The following is a 21625-nucleotide window of genomic DNA, read 5'->3' as shown; positions in this document are numbered from 1 at the left end:
GGAGCCCAAGGGATCTCTCCACCCCTCCAGGTGCCCTCCTGCACCCCCAGCCCCTGCCTTTTCCTTGGGGAGGGGAGTTGGCTTGTCACTTCTGCATCCCCCAGCTGCAAACCTGCTAAAACAAGGTGCTCAGGGAATCTCCCCACCCCTCCATGGGGCTTCCTTGCACCCTTAGTTGCGGGGGGTTGGCTTGTTGCTTGGGGGGGGTGGGGTCAGGTTGTTGCTTCCACATCCCCCCAGCTGCAAACCTGCTAAAGGAAGGCGCCCAGGGGTGATCTTTCCACCCCTCCACGGGGCTTCCTTGCACCCTTGGGGGGGTTGGCTTGTTGCTTGGGGGGTCAGCTTGATGCTTCCACACCCCCCAGCTACAAACCTGCTAAAGGAAGGCGCCCAGGGGTGATCTTTCCACCCCTCCACGGGGCTTCCTTGCACCCTGAGTTGCGGGGGGTCAGCTTGCTGCTTGCGGGGGGGGGGTCAGGTTGTTGCTTCCACATCCCCCCAGCTGCAAACCTGCTAAAGGAAGGCACCCAGGGGTGATCTCTCCACCCCTCCATGGGGCTTCCTTGCACCCTCGGGGGGGTCGGCTTGTTGTTTCTGCCTCCCCCCACTGCAAACCTGCTAAGGTAAGGAGCCCAGGGGATCTCCCCACCCCTCCATGGGGCTTCCTTGCAGCCTTGGGGGGGATGGCTTGTTGATCCCACACCCCCCAGCTGCAAACCTGCTAAGGTAAGGAGCCCAGGGGATCTCTCCACCCCTCCATGGGGCTTCCTTGCACCCTCGGGGGGGTCGGCTTGTCGCTCGGCGGCCAGGGCCGGGCCGGGCCGGGGCTGCCCCCGCCCCCGCCCCGCGAGCTCGGGGAGGCGCCCGCGCCGTCCCTCCCCCGGCCGGGGCTATATGAAGCGGCTTCCAGCGGAGCATCCTCCCCGAGAGCGGTGCGCTGCAGCCGGGCAGGGGGGTCCCCGTCGTCGCTCCAGCTGGAATGAATAGACCTGAGCCCAGCTACCGCGCAGACGACATCCCGCAAGCCAGGGCCGACTGTTCATGGGCTGAGGCCGGGCTCAGCACCGCCTTCCAGCCCGCGAGCCGGACGCCCAGCCCGCAGCCCGGCTCGCCCCCCAGCCGCTCGCCCAGCCCCGACGCCGGCTATGGCTACAGCCCGCCCGCGGGCAGAGCCGACGGCAAGCCCGGCGACGACTCCCGCATCCGCCGGCCCATGAACGCCTTCATGGTGTGGGCCAAGGACGAGCGCAAGCGCCTGGCGCAGCAGAATCCGGACCTGCACAACGCGGTGCTGAGCAAGATGCTGGGTAAGTGCCCGCCCGCCTCCCCTGGGAGCCCTGAAGCCCCCCAGCACTGCCCGGGCTCCCGGGCGGCAAGAGGGAAGCCCCACTTCGGGGCGAGGGGCCTCCTAACCCGAATCCTAACTCTGAACTCAGGTGGGGTGAGAGCAGAGGGACACCCGAGGGTGCTCCTGACCCTAATCCTAACTTTAAACTCAAGCGGGATGAGAGCAGACGCTGCAGGGCAACACCCGAGGGTGCTCCTAACCCTAATCCTAACTCTGAACTCAGGTGGGGTGAGAGCAGAGGGACACCCGAGGGTGCTCCTGACCCTAATCCTAACTTTAAACTCAAGCGGGATGAGAGCAGATGCTGCAGGGCAACACCCGAGGGTGCTCCTAACCCTAATCCTAACTCTGAACTCGAGTGGGATGAAAGGAGATGCTGCAGGGCAACATCCAAGGGTGCACCTAACCCTAATCCTAACTTTAAACTCAAGCGGGATGAGAGCAGACGCTGCAGGGCAATACCCAAGGGTGCTCCTAACCCTAATCCTAACTCTGAACTCGAGTGGGATGAAAGGAGATGCCGCAGGGCAACATCCAAGGGTGCACCTAACCCTAATCCTAACTTTAAACTCAAGCGGGATGAGAGCAGACGCTGCAGGGCAATACCCAAGGGTGCTCCTAACCCTAATCCTAACTCTGAACTCGAGTGGGATGAAAGGAGATGCCGCAGGGCAACATCCAAGAGTGCCCTTAACCCTAATCCTAACTTTAAACTCAAGCGGGATGAGAGCAGACGCTGCAGGGCAACACCCGAGGGTGCTCCTAACCCTAATCCTAACTCTGAATTTGGGTGGGATGAAAGGAGATGCTGCAGGGCAACACCCAAGGGTGCTTATAACCCTAATCCTAACTCTGAACTCGGGTGGGATGAGAGGAGATGCCGCAGGGCAGCCCACCCCATAACAAGTTCGGTGGAGCCGAGCCGTTGTAACGGGGTGTCGTGTGCGTGTTCCCCTTGCAGGCCAGTCGTGGAAAGCCCTGAGCACCAGCGACAAGCGCCCCTTCGTGGAGGAGGCAGAGAGGCTGAGGCTTCAGCATCTGCAAGATCACCCCAACTACAAGTACCGCCCAAGGAGAAAGAAGCAAGCCAAGAAAATCAAGAGGATGGAACCCAATATCCTTCTCCATAACCTTTCCCAGCCTTGCAGTGACAGCTTCGGCATGAATCATCACAGTGGCAGCCAGCCTGCCCACCACCAGCCTCCCCCACTGAACCACTTCAGAGAACTCCACTCCATGGGGTCAGATATTGAAAACTATGGCTTGCCAACTCCTGAGATGTCTCCCTTGGATGTCTTGGAACAGACCGAGCCAGCGTTTTTCCCTCCTCACATGCAGGAGGACTGCAACATGATGCCCTTTAGAGGCTACCACCCCCATCACCAGATGGAGTTTCCCCAAGACAAGTCCATTGGGCGGGACATGGCGATGCCGTACGCTCAGACCCCATCGCATTTGGCCGATGCTATGAGGACTCCCCACCCATCTAGCATATACTACAACCAAATATGCTCTGGACCTCAGAATGGCCTTTCTACCCATCTGGGCCAGCTGTCACCCCCTCCTGAGGCCCACCACCTTGACAGTGTAGATCACTTGAATCAAACTGAGCTTTGGACAGATGTTGACCGCAATGAGTTTGACCAGTATTTGAACATGAGCAGGACTCGTCCTGAACCTTCAGGACTCCCTTACCATGTCTCCCTGTCCAAAGTGACTCCTAGAAGTATCTCCTGTGAGGAGAGCAGTTTGATATCTGCATTGTCCGACGCCAGCAGTGCCGTCTACTATAGCCCCTGCATCACAGGTTAGACTTGTCCCGTTGTACAATGTGTTTGCCCAGGAGAATCTCAGGCCTACCAGAGCAGAGTCTCCTTTTAAAAAGAAAAGCCATCTTCTTTTAACCATGAGCTCCATAATATTTAGAGTATCTCATTAAGTGCATCGCTTTAAAAAAACACAAACAAACCATGCCGAAGTCACTGATATACCATATAACTATATAACACAGATACGTTTTCCAAAGCGGAGGGCTAACTCGTGCAACAGGTCAGCCTAGGGCACTCCACCTCTTAACCCCGCACCTTTTGGAGAATACGGCAAAGCTTCATACACATTGTTTTCAGCAGGACATAGCTGTCATTTCCAACACCAAGTAGTTCTACCCTCTTTTTAGACACCCGACAGTGAATCACATCTAAAGCAATCATGATCAGGGTTGCCAACTTGGACTGCCTCCGTGTTTAAATGAAGGGCAGGCTCAACTGCATGGAAATTTGGGGGAATGTCTCGATGCAGTTGTTTTCAAGATTGAGCACCTGCTTGTGACGTGCTTTAATACGGTTTTCACTGTATTATCAGCAATATACTTTAATTGGGCAACAAGACTATATTTTTACTAAGCATTTTTATATAGAAAATGATATTTAATGTGTCTGGGGTTTTTTATTAGACTTTTTTTAAAAAAAATAAATAAACCAAAGGATATCCATGAGATCTAAAGCATTTATGTAGCAAAGCTGGATTATTATTATTATTATTTTTTTTTTAAGGAAAAAAAGTTTTGGAGAAAGGGGATTACAGTGTAAATGATGTAGAACAATTGACTGGAATTTTTTGTACCAGAGAATGTATGTCTGCAAACACTTTTATTATCTAGATCTGCGCGGCAAGCAAGTGATCTTATCCTGGCTAATTAAAACATCTTCCTCTGATTATTTCCATCTTGTGTGCTTGTTGTGTGAACACATATTTTCCGCAAATATATGTTTTCCCAACCGTTGCCAGATTTTTGTATCAATTGGTTCATGCTTTGACAGCCTAGCGATTGTATTCATTTTCAAAACTCACCCGCCAGCGCTGTCGACCATGTGCAAGCTCTCCAAATAAAGATAAATGGCAGGCAGCCGGGGTTCAGAGAGCGCTCACGGATCCAGCCCTCGCTGCTGGGTCTTTCGATACGCGCCCTGTCCTTGGCTCTTCCTCTGTAAGTGTAAGAGACATGTTCTTCTGGAAAAGCATCTGTTCTTGGAGAAAAGGCATTGAATAAAACATGTGATATCCTTCTCTTGACATGCGTGTGCCCGTGTGTGGTTCTTGTTTGGCTAGTGGGGCTCTCCGGACCCTGTCCTGCAGGGATATCCCGGAGGGGACACCCATTGGAGTCCAGGCAGCTCGCTGAACAGGGATCGTAAAAGCTGCAGATGGAAAAGGCCTGTCCCCTGCCAGGACAGGCTTCTCCCTTGCAACACTTTTCCTAGTACTTTGTTCCCTCCGGTTATGAAATGTTCCAAGCAACGGGATTTCCGCTAGGACCCTTCTCACCCATTACTACTCATTTTCCAGAAGGCCAGTTTACGTGCTCTTTTCCTTTGTTTAACCCATTCCCAGGCCCTGGTGAGACACCCTAGGTAACCTCTAGGGTCCTTTATCCCGTCCACATGGATCAGGTTTAATTCCTGGGAGGGGGGTGTTGCTTTTGTTTCGTGTTTTTGGGGGGCTCGCTGCAGCATTTGGACCAGAACATTTAACAAAAGACAAAAATGGCAATCTGTTCCCTAACACACCCTCAGCATCCGTTCATTGAACGGCCGTGATTTAAAACAGATTGATATTGCCAAAAAAGGCTGTTTAAAAAAAAAAAAAAAGATGACGAGAAGGAGATTGTTGCTGCCGCTGCTCCTGGCAGGAAACTGCCCTTCAGTGGGAGATGGGCATTTGAACAAATGACACTCATTTCCACGCTTCTCCCAAATTAAACTCATGACTTAAGTCTTGGCCCACTTCTGTATGTGAAGCAGTCATTTTTTTTTTTTAAACTTTATTTTTTGTTTTTTGGGTATGTTGTTGTTTTGGGGGTTTTTTGCTCTTGCTAATACATCCCCATGCAATTACCAACATGGACTTTGCTGTGTTTCCATATACAGTATGCAAGCAGGGGGAAGACATGGAAAAATGACATCATTGCCCACACGGGGGAACTGGCTTTGGGCCACGAATGGTGTGCTTGCATGTGCCAGAGTCGCTGGCCGCAACAAACAAACAAAACACGAACAGAGAAGCATCCTGTGTGTCTGCAGTTGACTATGAAAGGAAACAGCCCTCGACAAGCTGCAGCCAGGACGAGTCCCCATGGCAGCCTGGAAGGAAGGAGTCAAGGCCTGACTTCTTTTCCAGCTCACAGCTCCCAGGTACCTTGCCTAGGACCATGCGATCACTTCCTGCACGCTTCGACACCCCCTCTCCCATCGGCCCCCGAGCAGAGCGGGGAGAGGTAAGCGTGCGATTAGATCACGGAGGAAGCGTTAGTTGTTTTCTGCATCACAGCCTCCCGGCCTTGCCCTGGCCATCCTTCCCCAGTTCTCCTAGGATCCCAGAGGAAAATGAGAGTGACACAGGAATCTCCTCTTCCCCGGCTGCGATTCATCCTCCCCGCACCCCCTGCTTTCTGCTGATCAATTGCTGAAGGCAGGGCTGGCAATAAAGGGCAATGTTTCCAGGGCCTAAGTGACTGAGGCGTGTTTTAAAGTTTCCTCTGCATCCTTCCTACAGGGAGACAGCTTTTCCCACCAGTGCACCCCAATTTGGAGCAAGAGGGGATGCCTCTAGAGCAGTGTTTCTCAACCCATGGGTTGCAACCCAAAAGTGGGTGGTAAGAATATGTGAAAGAGTCACGAACACATTTTAAAAATGGATTCTCCTTTAAAAGGAGAAAAACGTGGAAAACTGGCTTTTCCCTTGCAGGCTGGCAGAGCTCCAGCCTGCAAGAGCTGTTTGCACCCCCCCACCACCACACACACACACACACACACACACACTGGGGTCCTGGGGACAGGGGGCACTGAGTCTGGACTGGCCATCGAAGCTTACAAATGGGTCCTGGTACATAAAAGGTTGAGAACCGCTGCTCTAGAGGATACATGATGCTTCCTGGCTTCTTCAAACCTGGCTTCTCAACTGGGGCTGCTAACTGACCCCCAAGAGGCAAAAGGCCGGTTTGCAAACCTCCAAGCCACTGAGAGAGATGGACCTGCCGGCCCACGTGCTGCTCCGTGCACAGGTGAGCAAGGTGCTTTTCATCACTGACGGGCAGTTCAAGATTTAGTTGCTTTATATCTGCACAAATACACCTGGCAGCACTTTGTCAGCTGATGGATGGGCCTGGCTCAGCAGAGCGAGACTGCACCAGAGGGACAGGCAGTGCTGCTTCACTCAGGCCATTGTTTTTAGTGGGAAGGGGTCTCCAGTGGCTGCTTGGCTCCAAACCTTGCTCTAAACAGATGGACAACCCCCTGGCTCTGAACATACACACACACCCTCACCCAGCCCCTCCCTGACACACCAAACCAATATGCGTGCACCCCTGGACAGCTGCAGCCCTCGATACATATCGGATCTGGATCCATCTCTCTTTCTATGAGGCTCACCCTAGAGAAAGCAGGCTGAGAAGCTATTTGAAGCAACTGCAAGCAGAGGTGGAGATGTGACAATCTGACCCTCTTCCCCTGCTCTGAAGGCCCAGGGCTTTTAATTCCTTGGCAATGGCCCCTCCTCGAGGTTAACGGCCTGATGGGGACCTGCTCTCTGTTAAACATTTCTGCAGCAGTGCATTAGCCTGCGTCGTGTGCATTTCTGTTTTACTGGCCATTTGAGATGGAACGTGTTCAAATCACGACTGCACCGCTGCAAAAATACTTAACAGCGATGCAGCCCCTGAGCGCTCCACTCATGGCAGCAGAAAGGCACTTGCAACAGAGCCACAGAACGGCTCCGTTCCCACCCTTGGAGCCGTCTCATAAACTCCCAGTCAGACCTGGATCAGTGAAATGTCATCGGCTTCAAAGGAATTATGGTCGCCTGAGTCTTAAGCATTGAAAATTGCCCCTCCTGGATGGATGCTAATGAACCGTTAAAGCTACTTCTGCCCTGATCCATGAGTTGTACGTTGCTTTTCTTAACGAAGACTTATTGTGCACAGTGATCTACCTGTCTGGTTGTTAAGGCCTATTGGTGCCCACCTGCATCTAGTCCTTTTGCTAACCAAGTCAATGAGCAACCTAAGGCATCATTTAACCTTCATAGTGAATGAGCACTTCTTCACCCCCAGCTACATCCCCTTCCCAACGGACAGATGTTTTCTTAGTGAAGTTTTGGGTAGATGGGAGGTTTCCTTCTGGTAGCCGGTTCTGCTCTCACAAGGCTGTCTTCTCCATATTTATTGCCCATGACACTGTAGATAATATTGCATAGAAGGAAGCTGGGCCAGTTTGCAATCAGCAAGACCACGATTTCCTAGAACGTGATCCCACTCCAATCGCTCTATAACTTCAGGAGAAGTTCGATCTAGACCTAGCCAGCTAGCCTGTAGGTCAAGATATAACCTACCCCAAACTCTTTTTCCGTCCAGTTGACTTCTCACTGCACAATCCTAGACTGTCTTGGTCATCCCATAATGCCAGGAGCTAGACTAAAACTAGGTATATAACAAACTCCTTACTGCCTATTTATAGGCTGAAGGACACCTTCATAAAGTGCAGCCTTGATCTTACAGGTCAGAGAATTAACAAGTAAACAGCCTACTAATCTGAAGCCTATCTGGATCCCTTGATATTTAGAAATATTGCATCTCCTGCATAACAAAACCCAAGAGCCATATCGGCAAAGGAGCCCACCCAGCCCCCGACTCCATCTCTTGTGTGGGGCCGCATCCTGCTTTTGTCAGCAAGCTCCTACTTGGTGCATAAGACCTAAAGCCCTTTGGTGGGGGAAGGAAACATCTTCCTAAGTACAATTATTATCATCTGATTGTGCTGTTTTCCATGCACAAGTTCACATGTGCCCAGAATCTCAGATGTGCAAACTGGTTCCTACAAGCAAATCAGGGGGTTTGCATGCATTAAATGCTCCTGTTCAGGACTGTACCACAAAATCATATTCATGCAGACTGGTGAGGGCTCTTTGACAGTTTTGTCCTTTGGTGTTAGATGAAGGAGGTGGCACAGATTTCCAGAGCTCCGTATTGGCAGCTTCCCCGCTCCAGTACTTTTGGAGATAAGCAAGACACATAATATTTATACAGCCACAGAGTCCTGGAGTATTTTTTTTTTTTACAAACACTTTTATATAAAACATAGAAAAAGTGCATGCCACGTGCTGGAGCGACTGTGCAGTTGGTGTTTTTCCCTGGTTTAAGTGCCATCTTTGCATTTTGCAATGACTTCGGTATTGGGACACTTGTCGGATGATTGAGATAATGCTTTGGACGGACCCACGCCTCAAAATACTTTCAGATCTGGTGACTGCTTCGATACCTTTCTGGATTTGCAGACTTTCCTAGCCTGAAATTCCTGACATAGGGAGGTTCTCCATTTGCCTAAAGATGATCTAATCAAGTCGTCCATTGGATGGTGTTGGTAAGAGCATCCCACGAGGAAGCATTCAGGAAGATGAACCACCTAAAACCTTAAACTGTCGTGACCTTAAAACACTTCAGGAAAAGGAAAAGCCTTGCTTGCTTAGTTCCCTGTCTCACTGCTGCAATAACTGCTGACTTGTAGGCTAGTCCTGGCCAAGATGCCTGTACCCATTCCTCCAGTGGACCACTGAGGCACAAGAGTCCACTGCAGTAACATGCAACATCTAAGACCCAGTGTCTACAAGCCATGAAGCCCTAGGCAGCCCCCAAATCCACTGATCTCAAACCTTTTGAGCCAATAAACACATTAGCTCACTGTTACAATGCTAAGCAAAACCCTGATCATCACAATGAACACCCCACAGAAATAAAGCCCCTTTTTGCTTTTGCTTTCTTTTTAAATCTCTTTCCAGTAGAAGGACGCCTGTACCTCCACTTTCCTGCCTTTATTTTTTAAACTCGGCAGTCGGTCGAGTGTGCAGGCCGCATGTGTGCGTGTGTGGGTGGAACCCACAGGGTCTGAGGCTTGCATCTATACAGTAGTTCCTCAAATAGCTACAACCAGCCCTAAATTAGACCACCTTGGTGTCTAACCGATCTCACACTATGTGCTTCACGAGTTAAAAGCTTCATCCTTCGAAACCATGTTATTTTCGCCTAAACTTGGCATTTGGATTTTAAATAAAACAAGTTGTGTCCTCGTGCATTTTATTGGAATACTTCACACAGACCCCTGTGGGGCTGGGGAGAAGGGCGGGGAGCAATTGGCCATGGCTTAGCCACCAATAATAATTCTTACGATTTTCTGACTTGACATTCGAGGTGTACGCCCAACTTTTACTTTAACCTGGGAGTCAATTGATCTGTCTGGGTCAGCTCCCTGTCTGGAGTAGAAGTATCTCAATGGGTGCTGAGGATGATTATGCCTGGCTACACAACGGCTGGTCACTAAGGTTAAGGCTATAGCCTTCCCAAATCATTGCACAGAGCTTATAAGGAATTGTGAGGTTACTTGATGAGGACTTACCAGCACCGGGGACAGACGGAGCATGGAAAGATTATAGTGATGGTGGCTTGCATGGCATCCAGCTCTCTTTTCCCTTTATCTTCTGAACCTGGTGGGTCACTAAAATGAAACAATTAGCAGGATGAGCGCTGTCCTCCACAGCTGTTGCAGGAATAACTCAGAGCACCTGGAGATGGGGGACGGCAGTGTTAACGAATGGCCTGTGACACCCCTTTATGCTAGCAGCTCATCTACCACGGACCTGTGTGGGCTTTGGCATTAGCATGGGTGGATAAGGAAGCGCTGCCGAGGCAGACAGTCAAGACTACAGCCCTGCCCCACTTTGCTTAATCAGTCTGATAATTGCATCAATGTGCTTATTCCATTTTAATCCACCTTCTTTTCAGATCTGTTCATGGTTTAGTTTCTTTTAGACTTGAGCTCAGTGGTTTAGTTCAGTTAAAGCCAATATGAAATCAGAAACCAGTGTGGTCTGGATGGCTCTTCGGGGAGATGAGCCCCGAGGACTCTTGGGTTCTCCCCTAATCCCAACCGGCCCACAATTAGCGCTCCTGCGAGGCCCTGCTAGCCTTTGAAGGAAATCTGGCTGGGTATCAATCATTTTCTTCCAACAAACAACGGAGACTCCAGACCCTTTGAAAAGGCTGGGGTGGATATCAGCTGGTCAACCTCCAGCCTGAACAAATCTCCATAAGAAGTCTATATTCTTCACCGGTCTAACAAGCAAGACAACAAAGCGATGGAGCTTTGTCCCACCTGGGTGAGAAGTCCAGTTAGCAAAGGCATTAAGTGCTCCGACAACCTGACAAAACCCCCCTAAAAAATAGCACAGGCAAAGCTTTGGTATCGGGTCGCAGCGTGGTCACCTGCAGAGGTGGGGGAGTCAGGAAAAGAAGGAAAAGTTCCCAAGCTTTCTCATCCCTTAGCATGAAACCCTGGCTCTCCTGATGAAGCCCATACACACAGTTCCCCTTTCTGGTTTGCTTAACCTCTGCAGGACACCATGGCAGGATGGAGGGGTAGGGCACTTCCCGCTTTCCTCGAGAACAGGATGTTCTGCTATAACCATGTCTTTGGAGCTGGAAACTTGAGTTCCCACTTGAAAGGGCTTTCATTCCAGTCAACAACCTGCTATTGAGAGGCTGCTTGAAACCACTGAGGGATGGATGGAGCGGCTGGGCTTCAACCGGCAGCTGAGTCCCTTGAGGATACAGCGGAAGATGCCCCGATTTTTATTGTTGCAACTGTTCCTGCCATTCAGGAGCCTCGAGGCTTGGTCACACCAGTTGTGGAAACACAAGGGTGTATGGGGAAGCGTCCCCGTATATGTGGGTCCTGCTTGGAGCAGGGGGTTGGACTAGATGTGACCTCCTGAGCTCCCTTCCAGCCCTCATTGCCTATGGGGACAAAGAAATGGGTTGCTGTGTTCCCTTGTCTCAGTTCCCAGGGGGTGAAACCCTGCTCCCCTGGGAGTCTGCAGGATGGTCACTATGCTGGTAGCAGGATTTGACCCTGAGTGAATAATCACCACCAGACGAGAGCAGCCACTGAACACAGGTCCACGTGGGGCTGTGGAGAAGAAGGTCCACATGGGGCTGTGGGTGAGATGAAGTAGGTCTGACCCCTCGCTCCAGCCAGCCCTGCCTTTTCCACCTGCAGATCCCTTCTTGGAGGGGCTGAGAGCCTGCAGACTGCTCATCCCACCGTGGCCACTCAAGGGCAGCAAGGAGCTTACAACTAAAGCTGGACCCACGTGAGAAACCTGGCATCTCCACACATTCAGCCCTTCCTTCCACATCCCTGTGCCCCAAGCCTCGGGAGCATTATCCCCTTGGGCAGACAGAGCTGAGCGACCACTTCCAGTTCTGCTCCGGGCCTCCTGCCTGTTGCAAGCTAGGAAATCCCTACTGTTCCCACCTCCTAATGTGGGATGCAGCATTTTGCTGGCGATTGCCCTGCACAGTCTGCCCATGTCAAAAGCATTGGAGATTCATGCCCAGCAGCTTGCTTGGAAGACAGACAAGGGCCATGCTGCAGAGGAACCTCTTCCTTTGGTCGCCTTTAGCTTGTTAACGATGCCTTCCTCCCCCTTTCCCTCTTGGTACCGGTGTTTTTTATTTCTTCTTGGGGTACAGGGATTTCTACACGGCCCTCCTGCTGCTCGGGGCTCTCCTTCCCTGCACAGGGTTGCAATCCCTCCAGTGCTGGCACGTCGGCACATTGGATCACAGATGAATTTCTGCATCCAGGAAACGTACAGCCAAGACAGACACAATGCAGCCGTGTCAGGTACAGAAAGAGTTTCCCGCTGTCTCTGGCACAGGCCCTGCCTAGCCCAGGATGAGGAGGCGCAGCTAGCAAGCAGGTTAGCTGGTCGAGCTCCAGCCTAACTAGCACTGCAAACACAGCTGGTCCTGGTTTCTTGGCAGATAGGACTTCATTGGGGTTACTCTGGCTGGGACTTTAACCCCTTAACCCTTGCTGTCTACTGTTCGTTCCAAGTCTTGTTTAAAACCAGGACAATTAACGTGTCGCTTAATGCCTTTGCTAACTGGACTGCGAACCTAGTCTAGGCAGGGTCACAAAGGGCTTAGTTTCCCCTGCAAAGCGGGCACGGTGCATGCAGCCCCCGGTGCCTTTCCTGCTCCTAGCATGGTGGTGTGTGCTCCCAGGACCTCTGGCAGCGGGGCAGGTGGGTGTAGACCCAGCCCCAGACTGGGGTAGGAGCAGCAATGCTCTGCCCTGGGGACACACCTGCGAGCACCCACGGTTTGGGGGATCCGGTGCGGGTCCCTGTCAGTCCCTCATTGCTTCCAGCCCCAGTTGGAACCAGTGGGAGACGGCAACGCCAGAAACTCATGGGAGGATGTTCTTCTCCTTAAAAGAAGAAAAATGCATTCCCTTCCCCCCTCCCCTGTCCCTTTTCTGGCAGTGCTGGAATCCAGGAAACAATACACGAGCTTTTTATTTCGTTGAGTAACTCTTGAGTGGTGGTCAGGTGTTAAATGGAAATGGAAATGGACTTTGCTGAAATAGTTTGGGGATGATTTCACTGCTGTTACGGCTCAGGCTGGGGCTGTTACCGCGCAGCCCCTTCCGATTTTTATGACTTAATCTCTCCAAAGCTCAGTGCCTGACGGTTTAATACTGCGAGAGGCGGAGCAAGGGACTCTTAACAGATCGTTACTGGAGAAATATGGAGAAGGTATTTGACAGGTATATTTAAAAAGTGACAGATCCATCCTGTCGACTTTTCGAGGGACGGTTGCAGGGGGTCGGGGGGAAGCGGGGGGCTGGGAAGGAAACTTATTTGGTTTAATGGGCAGGTGGTATCTGTTCTGAGTCCCGTAATTACAGTTTGGAGCAGATTCATGAGCTCTCTCTCTCTTCCCCCTCCATTGCTCCGGCTTCTAAGCTCGTTGAATGCTTGGGCTGGTTTCTGTACAGGCTCGTGGCACGCGCAGCGACCCGTGTGCACCAGCTGGTATGTCACGCCCGCGGAGATACCCAGATGAGGGAGAACGTGCCACCCCCTCCAGCATCATGGGGAATGCAGCTGTCTTGGGGTGGGAGCAGGGGCCCAGAGCCAAGCGGAGCCCGAATGAGGGTGCGGCGGGCTGCCCCCACCTGCTTGCAGGCTCTGGCAGGGAGCCGGTGGGCTTTGCTCTCATGTCCATGGGGAAGCATAGCAGGGCACGGTCTCGGTAAGGAACCTGCATGCATTTTTCTGCAAGCTGGAGATAATCCCGGGGAGTTTTGTAGGGCTGGTGTCTATCCAAAACCACAAACACCCCCAGCACAGATCAAAGGACGGAGCTGTTGGTCACTACCACCACTCATGAGCTGGGACCCATGTGCTGCGGAGACCCGTGACCGGCCAGCTTCCAGGCACACATCCTTTGCATGGTCTCCCCTATCATCCCCAAACACAACTCAAGACCCTGGGCTTCATCTTTAAGGTCTAGCATGGGGCTGGGCCCATGTTAGGACCTGGCTTTCTGTCTACAACAGCAGCAGTCCCCATTGTTACAGGGGACAGGAACAGCTTCATGTCATGAGGGTGCTAATCTGGACTCAGGGCCTGCGGGTTCGGCTCCTTTCTCTGCCACAGACTGCCTAGGTTGCCCTTGGTCCAGTCACCTACATCATGGCTGTGCTGTCCCCATGCAGATTGCAAGGCTGCCTCGGAGAAACAAGCTCCCTCCGACAACTTCCACGCCGCAGGCCTGGCAACGTCCCGGATCGCTTCCCAGAGCACGAACTCGGGAGCTCAGTCTCTGCGCCAGCCCTGCGCTGATGAAGCAAGTGAATGTGGGGTGGGGAGAGACCGCGCTGGCCAAGGGAGACGGAGAGGGTGGCACGGGCTGGCCTGCTTTGGAAGGTGAGGGGGCGCAGTTTTTGGCGGCACCTTCTTATTCCAATATTTGATTCTGTTTCGATGGTGTTTTGTCTTGCACTTTAAGCCGCTTTGAGCCTTGTTGGGGAAGGGCAGCGTAGACATCTCACCAATATAAACTCACACAGCATTTTTCCTTGCAGGCAATGCTTGACAACAGGCAGCGAAAGGGCAAGGCTTGGGGGATCGCTGGTGGAGAAGACACGGGCCTTTCTCTTGCTTTTCCAACCGCCTTCCCCAGCCAAATAGGGAGAAAGAGAAAAGTATTGCAAAGAGCTGGAGGTGTTCGGATACACTGTTCGCACGAGCCACAGGTGTACCCGGGATGCACGGGAGTACCTGCCGACGTCTCTGTATGTTGTCTGTGCCTGAAGCCTTTCCTGTGACTCTCCACCCGTGCTCAGGGCTTGGCAGCAGCACTTGGACAAGGGCATTGGAAACCCTGTTGGGTAGCTGGAAAAAACAGATATGGTTAGCTGAGACTCCTGCTGGGGTGAGATTTGGCCAGAGTGGGGAAAGAGAAGGATGGGAATGTGGGACAAGCCCCCGGGGACGGAGACCTGGAGAAGCACGGAGGAAGGTTTTGCATGCTGTAGCCGAAGCGGAGATGCACCATAGCATCCGTGAGAAAGATTCGTGTCTTCCACCACTCTGGGACTGATTACCGACTTCCTGCTCTCCGCTGCACGGCTGTGCCGTGTGGGTCTGTGCGTCCCCCGCGTGTGCAGGGGGGCGGGGGTGTGCAGGGGGAGAGGCTTGCCAGGCCTCTGCGAGCCAGGCCTTGCTCCCCACCCCACGCCCATGGGAACAGGTTCAGAGCCGCCGCGGGCGGGGGCACGCAATCCATGCCGCAAAACGGCAGGGGAGCTTCGCTGAGGTTACGCTCGCCCCCGGGCTAGCTGCTGGTTCCAGGACTGGCGGGTGCATCTGCAGAGTTTGGCGCTACAGCGCGGCCCTCCCAAGATCCCCTCATTAGCAGAGCCCCCTGCTTGGCCCCACCAAAAAAACCAAAAAAACTTCATTTAAACTCCTCCCTAAGGAGTTGGAAGGAAGAGGCAAGAAACTGGAGAGAAAAAAGGGGCTGCATGACCCCTTTTGCTCCTCATTGTCACGGTCACTCATGCCCCTATTTGCCTCTGCTTCGCCACACTTTCTCTGCAGGATTGGAGCTGGTGGCGCACACAGCTACATGTCCCCTGTGTGTGTATGTGCACATATGCTTGTGAGCATGGCTGTCGGGGGGGGTGTGTGTGTCCCAGTGTAACGGGTGGGTGAGTGAAGGAGAAAGCCTGACTCTACATGGATGGAGAAGGGGCACGACACGGGCATGTAGCGTGTTTTCAGCTCGCATCTGCACACACGCCGTCTTGCCCGTTGTGCGAGTCGGCTCTTCTGGGAGCAGCCGCTGCCGCTTCTGTGTCAATACGGACGTGCAGCGAGGGGAGGGCCTGGGTGTGTGTGTGTGTGCGCGTGTGTGTGTGTGTTCTGCTGGAGGTTGATTGGTCAGGTTTATAGACGATCTGTTTTTTTTATGGCATTATAGAGCGCACGATGACATCAGCCAAATATTAAAACAGCATGTGCCAGGCGGACCTTCCAGGGGAATATGCAGATTTGGATTGGAAGTTGCTCAAGGGTGAAAAACCAAAGGAAAAAGCTTTGGAAAATGGGGCCTTTTGGTTGGGACTCTGCCGTCTCCTTGCCCCTTCCCTCGTGCTCATCCTCCGTGGGCAGAGAAGGGCTTATTGAGGAGCGCTCAGCACCGAGCAACGGCGCTGGAGCACGGTGGTTTCATGGGACGCCCATGCCAGCTTGAGTCATCGTGACTCAGGGAGCGCTGTGGAAGGAGGGGAAAAGTGGGGGCCTGTTAAAGCAACAGTTAAGTTATCAGAACTGGGACATGAGGAGGGGAATTATGGACGCAAGTCCCACAGACGTGCAAAGAGATGTCCGAAGGGATGTTCAGATCTGACCATGTAGATCTGACGTTCAAAACTGCCCACATACCTTGTACAATCTCTTCTTCCACCTTCTGTCCGACCCCGCAACTGAGCTCTCCAAAAAAGGGCCCCGTGATTTTGAAAGCAAGTGTAGGCATCTCCAAATCAATGGGAGACTCCCAGGAAAACTCGGTGCACTGCGGGAACGGTGCTGGCTGGTCCCCAGGAGGTGCTCCGCTCCCTGCCTTTCCACCCACGCGGTCAGGATGGGATGCTTTTTGAGCTGAAACCCGCCGATCCATTCAAACCCAAACGGCTTGTGGGGAAATGAATGCGCAGGCGCAAAAAGTTCATTAGAAGCAAGTTTCAGGTCTTTGGTTCCAAACAAACCATTCAGAAACGCAACAAAAGGCAGGCTCGAAGAGATGCAACAAGTGCAAAGAGCTGGCAATGAGAGCATGGTTTCAAACGGATCAAAAGGAGGCGTGCGGGTCGACTCGAGATGAAATCTGGTTCGCAAAAGATTTCCGCTTTTTCTTCCCACTGCAGGACAGGAAAGAGGTCAAAAGCTCAACATTGCTCAGAGGCGAGGAAAGTCTTTTCCCTCCTTGGCCTAGCAGGAGGGGAGGCGAAGGCTGCCAGAGGTGCCCATGTGAGGATGGGAGAGAAAACTGGGATCCTGGCTACTACCTTGCAGCAACCGTGTGCCCCAGTCGGGACGTCCCCAAGCAATTCCCTGACATCCAGCCCCACTAAACCCCTCCAAGCCCACACGTAGGCTGGTTGGGCCTCTCTACGGTCAGCCCCAGCAGCTGTCCTCAAGCACTCCCAGTACCTGGGACACCTCTGAATGGCTTCCCCAGCATATTTCCATCATGCCTCTGCATGCACAGGAACATCATGCCTGCAGCATGCTGCTACTGTGGGGTAGACACGTCCCACCCGTTCCCTGGCTCTTCCTGCTCTGACATCCCGGCCAAATCCTGCTGCTTTCTGTCTGCTTAAACTCCCCCTTTTAGTTTGAATTGGATCTGTTTGTGAGACGATGCCCAGTTTTGTTGTTCCACGTGCAGTGCCGGGGGCCGGGAACGAGGCGAGGTGGCGGCGGGCAGGAGGGTGGTCTGCAGCGGGTTGGCGTTGGAAGGGGAACGCAGCAGACCCCGCTTGAGGCTGGCCAAGGAGGGCAGCCCTTTTGGCCGCTGTTCATTGCTGTCCGGATTTGCTTTTTGCAATCAGCCCAGTCCTGGCGAAGCTCCATTATCTGTGCATGAGTCAAGGCTTAATTAGAAGTGCTTCGTTATCCCTCCCACCCTCCACACTGCCGTTACCTTGTGATGGCGCATGTCCAGGGCTGCAGTGGATGGGCCAGTCGCCTCCCAAAAGCACTGACCGCCTCCCAATGGGCTTTTCAACCAGGGCAGTGAACGCTTCCCTTGCCGTCGGAGGAGGGTCCAGCTCAGCCGCTCTCTGCCTCTCCAGCCAGAGCCCCCATTACGCTCTCTCCCCAGCCAGATAGGGGCTTATTACCTGGAGAGCTAGTAACAAAAAAAAAAAGAATAAATAAAGCCATAAAACACGCATTGAAAATGAGCAGAGACCTCCCTGCTACAAGGCTGCTCTTGCTGAAATAACAGAAGTAGGGGCCAACTCTCAGAGCTGCCGAGCATTCGTAGCTCTCCTTTTATTTCGGCAGGAGCGGTGGGGCTCTGCACCTAGGAAAAACCCAGCACGAGGGGTCAAACTCTCTGCAAGCATCATCCACAGCAGAGCTGTATTGCCAAGGGGGAGTTTGACCCGCTCGATTGCAACCAGGAGAGGCTTGGCAGAGAAATAAGCCAGCCAAGAGCCCTTCCACGTGTCCTGGAAGGACTCAGCCGCTCCATGGCTAGCAATACCAGGGCTCAAGGTGATAGAGGTGGACAAGCTTTCCCCCACCTCCAGCCCCCCACAGACCCAAAGGCCATGTGTGCGGTGACCCCAGGCTCAGTTCAAAGAGACAGGCCCAAGCCAAACCCTTGGGTCAATAAGGGCAGCTGCCAAGGTTTCTCAAAGTCCGACTGTTGCCTATGAGCTTGGGGCCGTCTTTATCAACTCCCCGACCTGCCCTGGCTCCGTACCGAACCACGTAGCCCCGTGGCCAACCCCTGCCCACACTTTGTGCTACCTTTCCGACACGACATCCCCCTACAACCCTTCTGGGCCTGATTCTCAGTGGCACGGAGATCTCCAGCTGAAGCCAGCCCTATACGCTAGGAGTCGGAGTTCACCCCCGTCGGGATGACTCGAAGGTTTACATTGAAACCTTTCCTTCCTTTTGTGCTCGTTTGCCTCGCGGGGGTAAATCCTGGCAGGGAATTTAATCACATCCCTCTCCTGCCGGAGCAGAAACGTCACAGACTGTCTGAGGCCCATCAGGAAAGTCAGGCCAGGCTGCACGGGGGCCATTCTGGGAACCAGTCCAGCCATCAGTAGAGGAGCCTGCCTAAAAATGACTCTCCTGGCTCCTCTCCACGCTCCGACCATCCCATATGGAACGAATGTACATTTTCCATCAATTGTTTGTATTTTTCATAAAAAAAAAATTAAAAAAAAGGGCTGTGCATATATGTGAAATGTCGGCGACAGGAGACCAGCCCCATCGTGGAGGGAGAAGTACTGGCCGGCATTCAAGATACTCAAGCATATGGTATGAAACAATAAATTTTAAGTGTGTTTTGACATATTTGGTGGTCTCTGCCTTGCTCGTAATGAATGTGGGTCCATGTTGCAGAACAACCACACAGCTTGAGGGGACTGGCAGGCTTTGCAGAGGGGCAGCCTGCGGCGAGCAAAGCAAGAGGTGCTGGAGGGGGCATGGGATGCCCCGTGGGTAGAGCAGATGGGCAAGAGGGGTTCAGCGCTGGGAGACCCAGGGGAGAATGGATCGGGCATGGGTGTGTTGACAGAAACCCGGCGTTTCGGTAGCAGGACCGTCGAGGTGCATTGGCAGCACTGCGTGCGAGCGCAGGAGGGGAACGACTGGGAGCCCTGCAGGTCCGGAGCAATGTGCATTAGGCATCAGTGCAGCCGCCGAATCCTTGAGCCAGCGTCAGCCTTCCTCGACTTTCAGACGCATCGTTTTCAACCTGCCTCCCTTCATGCACACGGAAAGAAATGGCAAGGCCCCCAGAGCCACAGCCACTGAAACGGGGCAAAACCCCGCGGCTGAATGCTTTGCGCCAGAAATCTGCCCGTTATCGGATGCAGGGTGTGCCGGGCTGAGACCGTCTCTGGTCTTTCGGCTGCAATCAGAACCGGGGTTCTTGTACGTCCTCGGCCAGAAGACGGACAGCAAGGAAAGGAAATGAAGATGGAGAATTATGCACACCTCATTGCTTTGCTGGACTCCCCAACATTTAATGCAAAGCTTGATCAGAAAGATGGACACGAGAGTGGAGTTTGGCTCTGTTTTCTCTTCCATTCAGAACATTCAAAAACTATTAACTGTGGTGAGGGTAAAAAAAAAGCAGCTGGTTTCAATATTGTGCTCTTCCAATTGTATTTTTTTTCTTTTTTTGTGCTTTTCTCAAGCACTTTAAGTGACATGGCTACATGTATTTGATTAAAAAGCTGTAATTCAGCGAGTACATTTTCCTGTACTGTAAAACTGCCTAAAAACACAGGGCTTGCTTATGGCAATCCGTAGCGCTTGTACTGCTGCAGACAGACGAAGAGCAAAGGACGGACAGGCAGCAAGAGAGACAGAAATGTCTGGTTTCTCCGAAAACTGCCCAGTCCTCCATCAACTTCTGCTCCAATTTTAAAAATGAACATCCTTCTGCCCTCCTGATCCCTGTGAATTTGCATGGCCAAAATGTACTAGCGGGAAGATTCGTAGAAACCTAATTCCAAAATGACATACCCTATCTGTGCAAAGAGAGTTTCCACGAGAGATGTTTACAGGCTCATCCAATCAGGGAATGGAAACCGTGCCGTTTGATTAATCTGCCCAATCGCAGCTAACCACCATAGCTTGATTTTCAGATATTCACATTCAATCCATTAAGTAACAAATTTGGGTAGAAATTTGAGCAGCTGGTGAACGCAAGGGAACCCTGCGCTGCCGCAAGATATCTCCAGGTTGGAAAAGGTTTAAGCCAATGAATGAAATAGTCTGGAACACAGAGAGGTGGGGGATGAATTTTTCAGAAGCTTAAATGCAAAGAGCAGTCTCAAACCTCTGATCCAGATACCCTAAACCACCTCCATTTCCCCGCGGGCATCCCATACGTATCTATCATTCAAGGCAAAACTCAGGCGATGCGTAAAGAGTCAGTAAATACTTCCTGCAAACTCAAACCGCCTGTGCTCAACAGAGATCCGGCAAGTTACTAATAAGAATTACTTTTACTAGACACTCTTCTGGAAGCCAGCAAACAAGATCATATAAAACGGGGACGAATCCAAACCATCACCCTGAACTTGAAGCGAGCATCCCAAAAACAACTAGGAATGAGACGCAGCCAAAATCCTTGCTCTGGCTTCTCGCGAAGGACACGTGCACATGCGCGCTCGCCGGGGACCTTAGAATTGGTGATCTCGCCAACGCCGCCAGGTTGCCTTTGGGAAGGTCTGGGTCTGGTTCTGCCGTAGAATCACTGACAACGAAGGTTGAAGGGGCCGCAGGAGGTCACATCCTGTCCAAAGCAGGACCAGCCCCAACTACATCATCCCAGCCAAGGCTTTGTCAAGCCAGGTCTTAAAAACCTCCAAGGATGGAGATGCCACCACCTCTCTGCCTGTTCCAGTGCTTCACCACCCTCCTAGTGAGAAAGTTTTTCCTAATATCCAACCTCAACTCCCCTTGCTGCAACTTGAGCCCATTGCTCCTTGTCCTGTCATCTGCCCCCACTGAGAAAGGTCCAGCTCCATCCTTTTTGGATGCACATTGGATGCATCATATGCACATTGCACCCATCTCAAAGCAAGGAGCATTTGTGAGCTCCAAACTCACTACTTCTGGAACGCCATCTCCAAGCATCTCTCTGTTCCCTAGAAGCAAATGCACCAAAGCCTAGCATGGAAACGCTGGACCTGACTGGAACGGCCAGGAAGAACCAGAAATCTCCCAGAAAGCTCAGGTCTTGTAAAACTTCAATGTCCAAAGCAAAGATTTGCCCACATTCAGAATAGTCTTAATGTTTATATCGGGGGTCAGCAATGTTTTTGGGCAGAGTGCCAACCCCCCCCCCAGCAACCTCAGTTTGGAAGATGTTGGTGCGCTGGGGTGGAAAGGGGGGCCCCGACCCCTTCCCCGCCACCTGCCAAGGTACACGTGACAGCAAAATGCCTTCACGTACCATGCGTGCCAGGGGTTGCCTACCCCTGGTTTATATAATACTGTGAGTGAGCGCTCTTTTACAGATGGTAAAATTGTTATTTAAGCTCAGAGTCCCCCAGTGAGCCAAGATTTACTGGACCAGAGGAAAGGCAAACTCAGGTTTTCAAAAGCAGTTGCTCA

At 52.3% G+C, this 21625-nt stretch overlaps 1 protein-coding gene and 1 long non-coding RNA gene across 2 annotated transcripts; one reads left to right on the top strand and one right to left on the bottom strand.

Annotated features, from left to right (window-relative positions):
* Positions 1 to 914: 914 nt before the first annotated feature.
* Positions 915 to 4420, top strand: SOX18 (SRY-box transcription factor 18). The gene is made up of 2 exons (XM_006273069.4): positions 915 to 1307; positions 2310 to 4420. The coding sequence occupies exons 1-2, from the start codon at positions 980 to 982 to the stop codon at positions 3158 to 3160; spliced, it is 1179 nt and encodes a 392-aa protein (XP_006273131.1). The 5' UTR covers positions 915 to 979; the 3' UTR covers positions 3161 to 4420.
* An 8316-nt stretch (positions 4421 to 12736) lies between these two features.
* On the bottom strand, positions 12737 to 17753 carry LOC109285030 (uncharacterized). The gene is made up of 3 exons (XR_009454991.1): positions 17454 to 17753; positions 16193 to 16668; positions 12737 to 14638 (listed from the first exon to the last, which is right to left on the bottom strand). It is a non-coding gene; the product is annotated as an uncharacterized LOC109285030 (long non-coding RNA).
* Between the last annotated feature and the right edge of the window lie 3872 nt (positions 17754 to 21625).

This window comes from Alligator mississippiensis, chromosome 9 (genome assembly GCF_030867095.1).
Source record: "Alligator mississippiensis isolate rAllMis1 chromosome 9, rAllMis1, whole genome shotgun sequence".
Classification (NCBI taxonomy): domain Eukaryota; kingdom Metazoa; phylum Chordata; order Crocodylia; family Alligatoridae; genus Alligator; species Alligator mississippiensis.
Note: the sequence above shows the minus strand (reverse complement) of the source record. Positions and strands in the feature narration are given on the sequence as shown.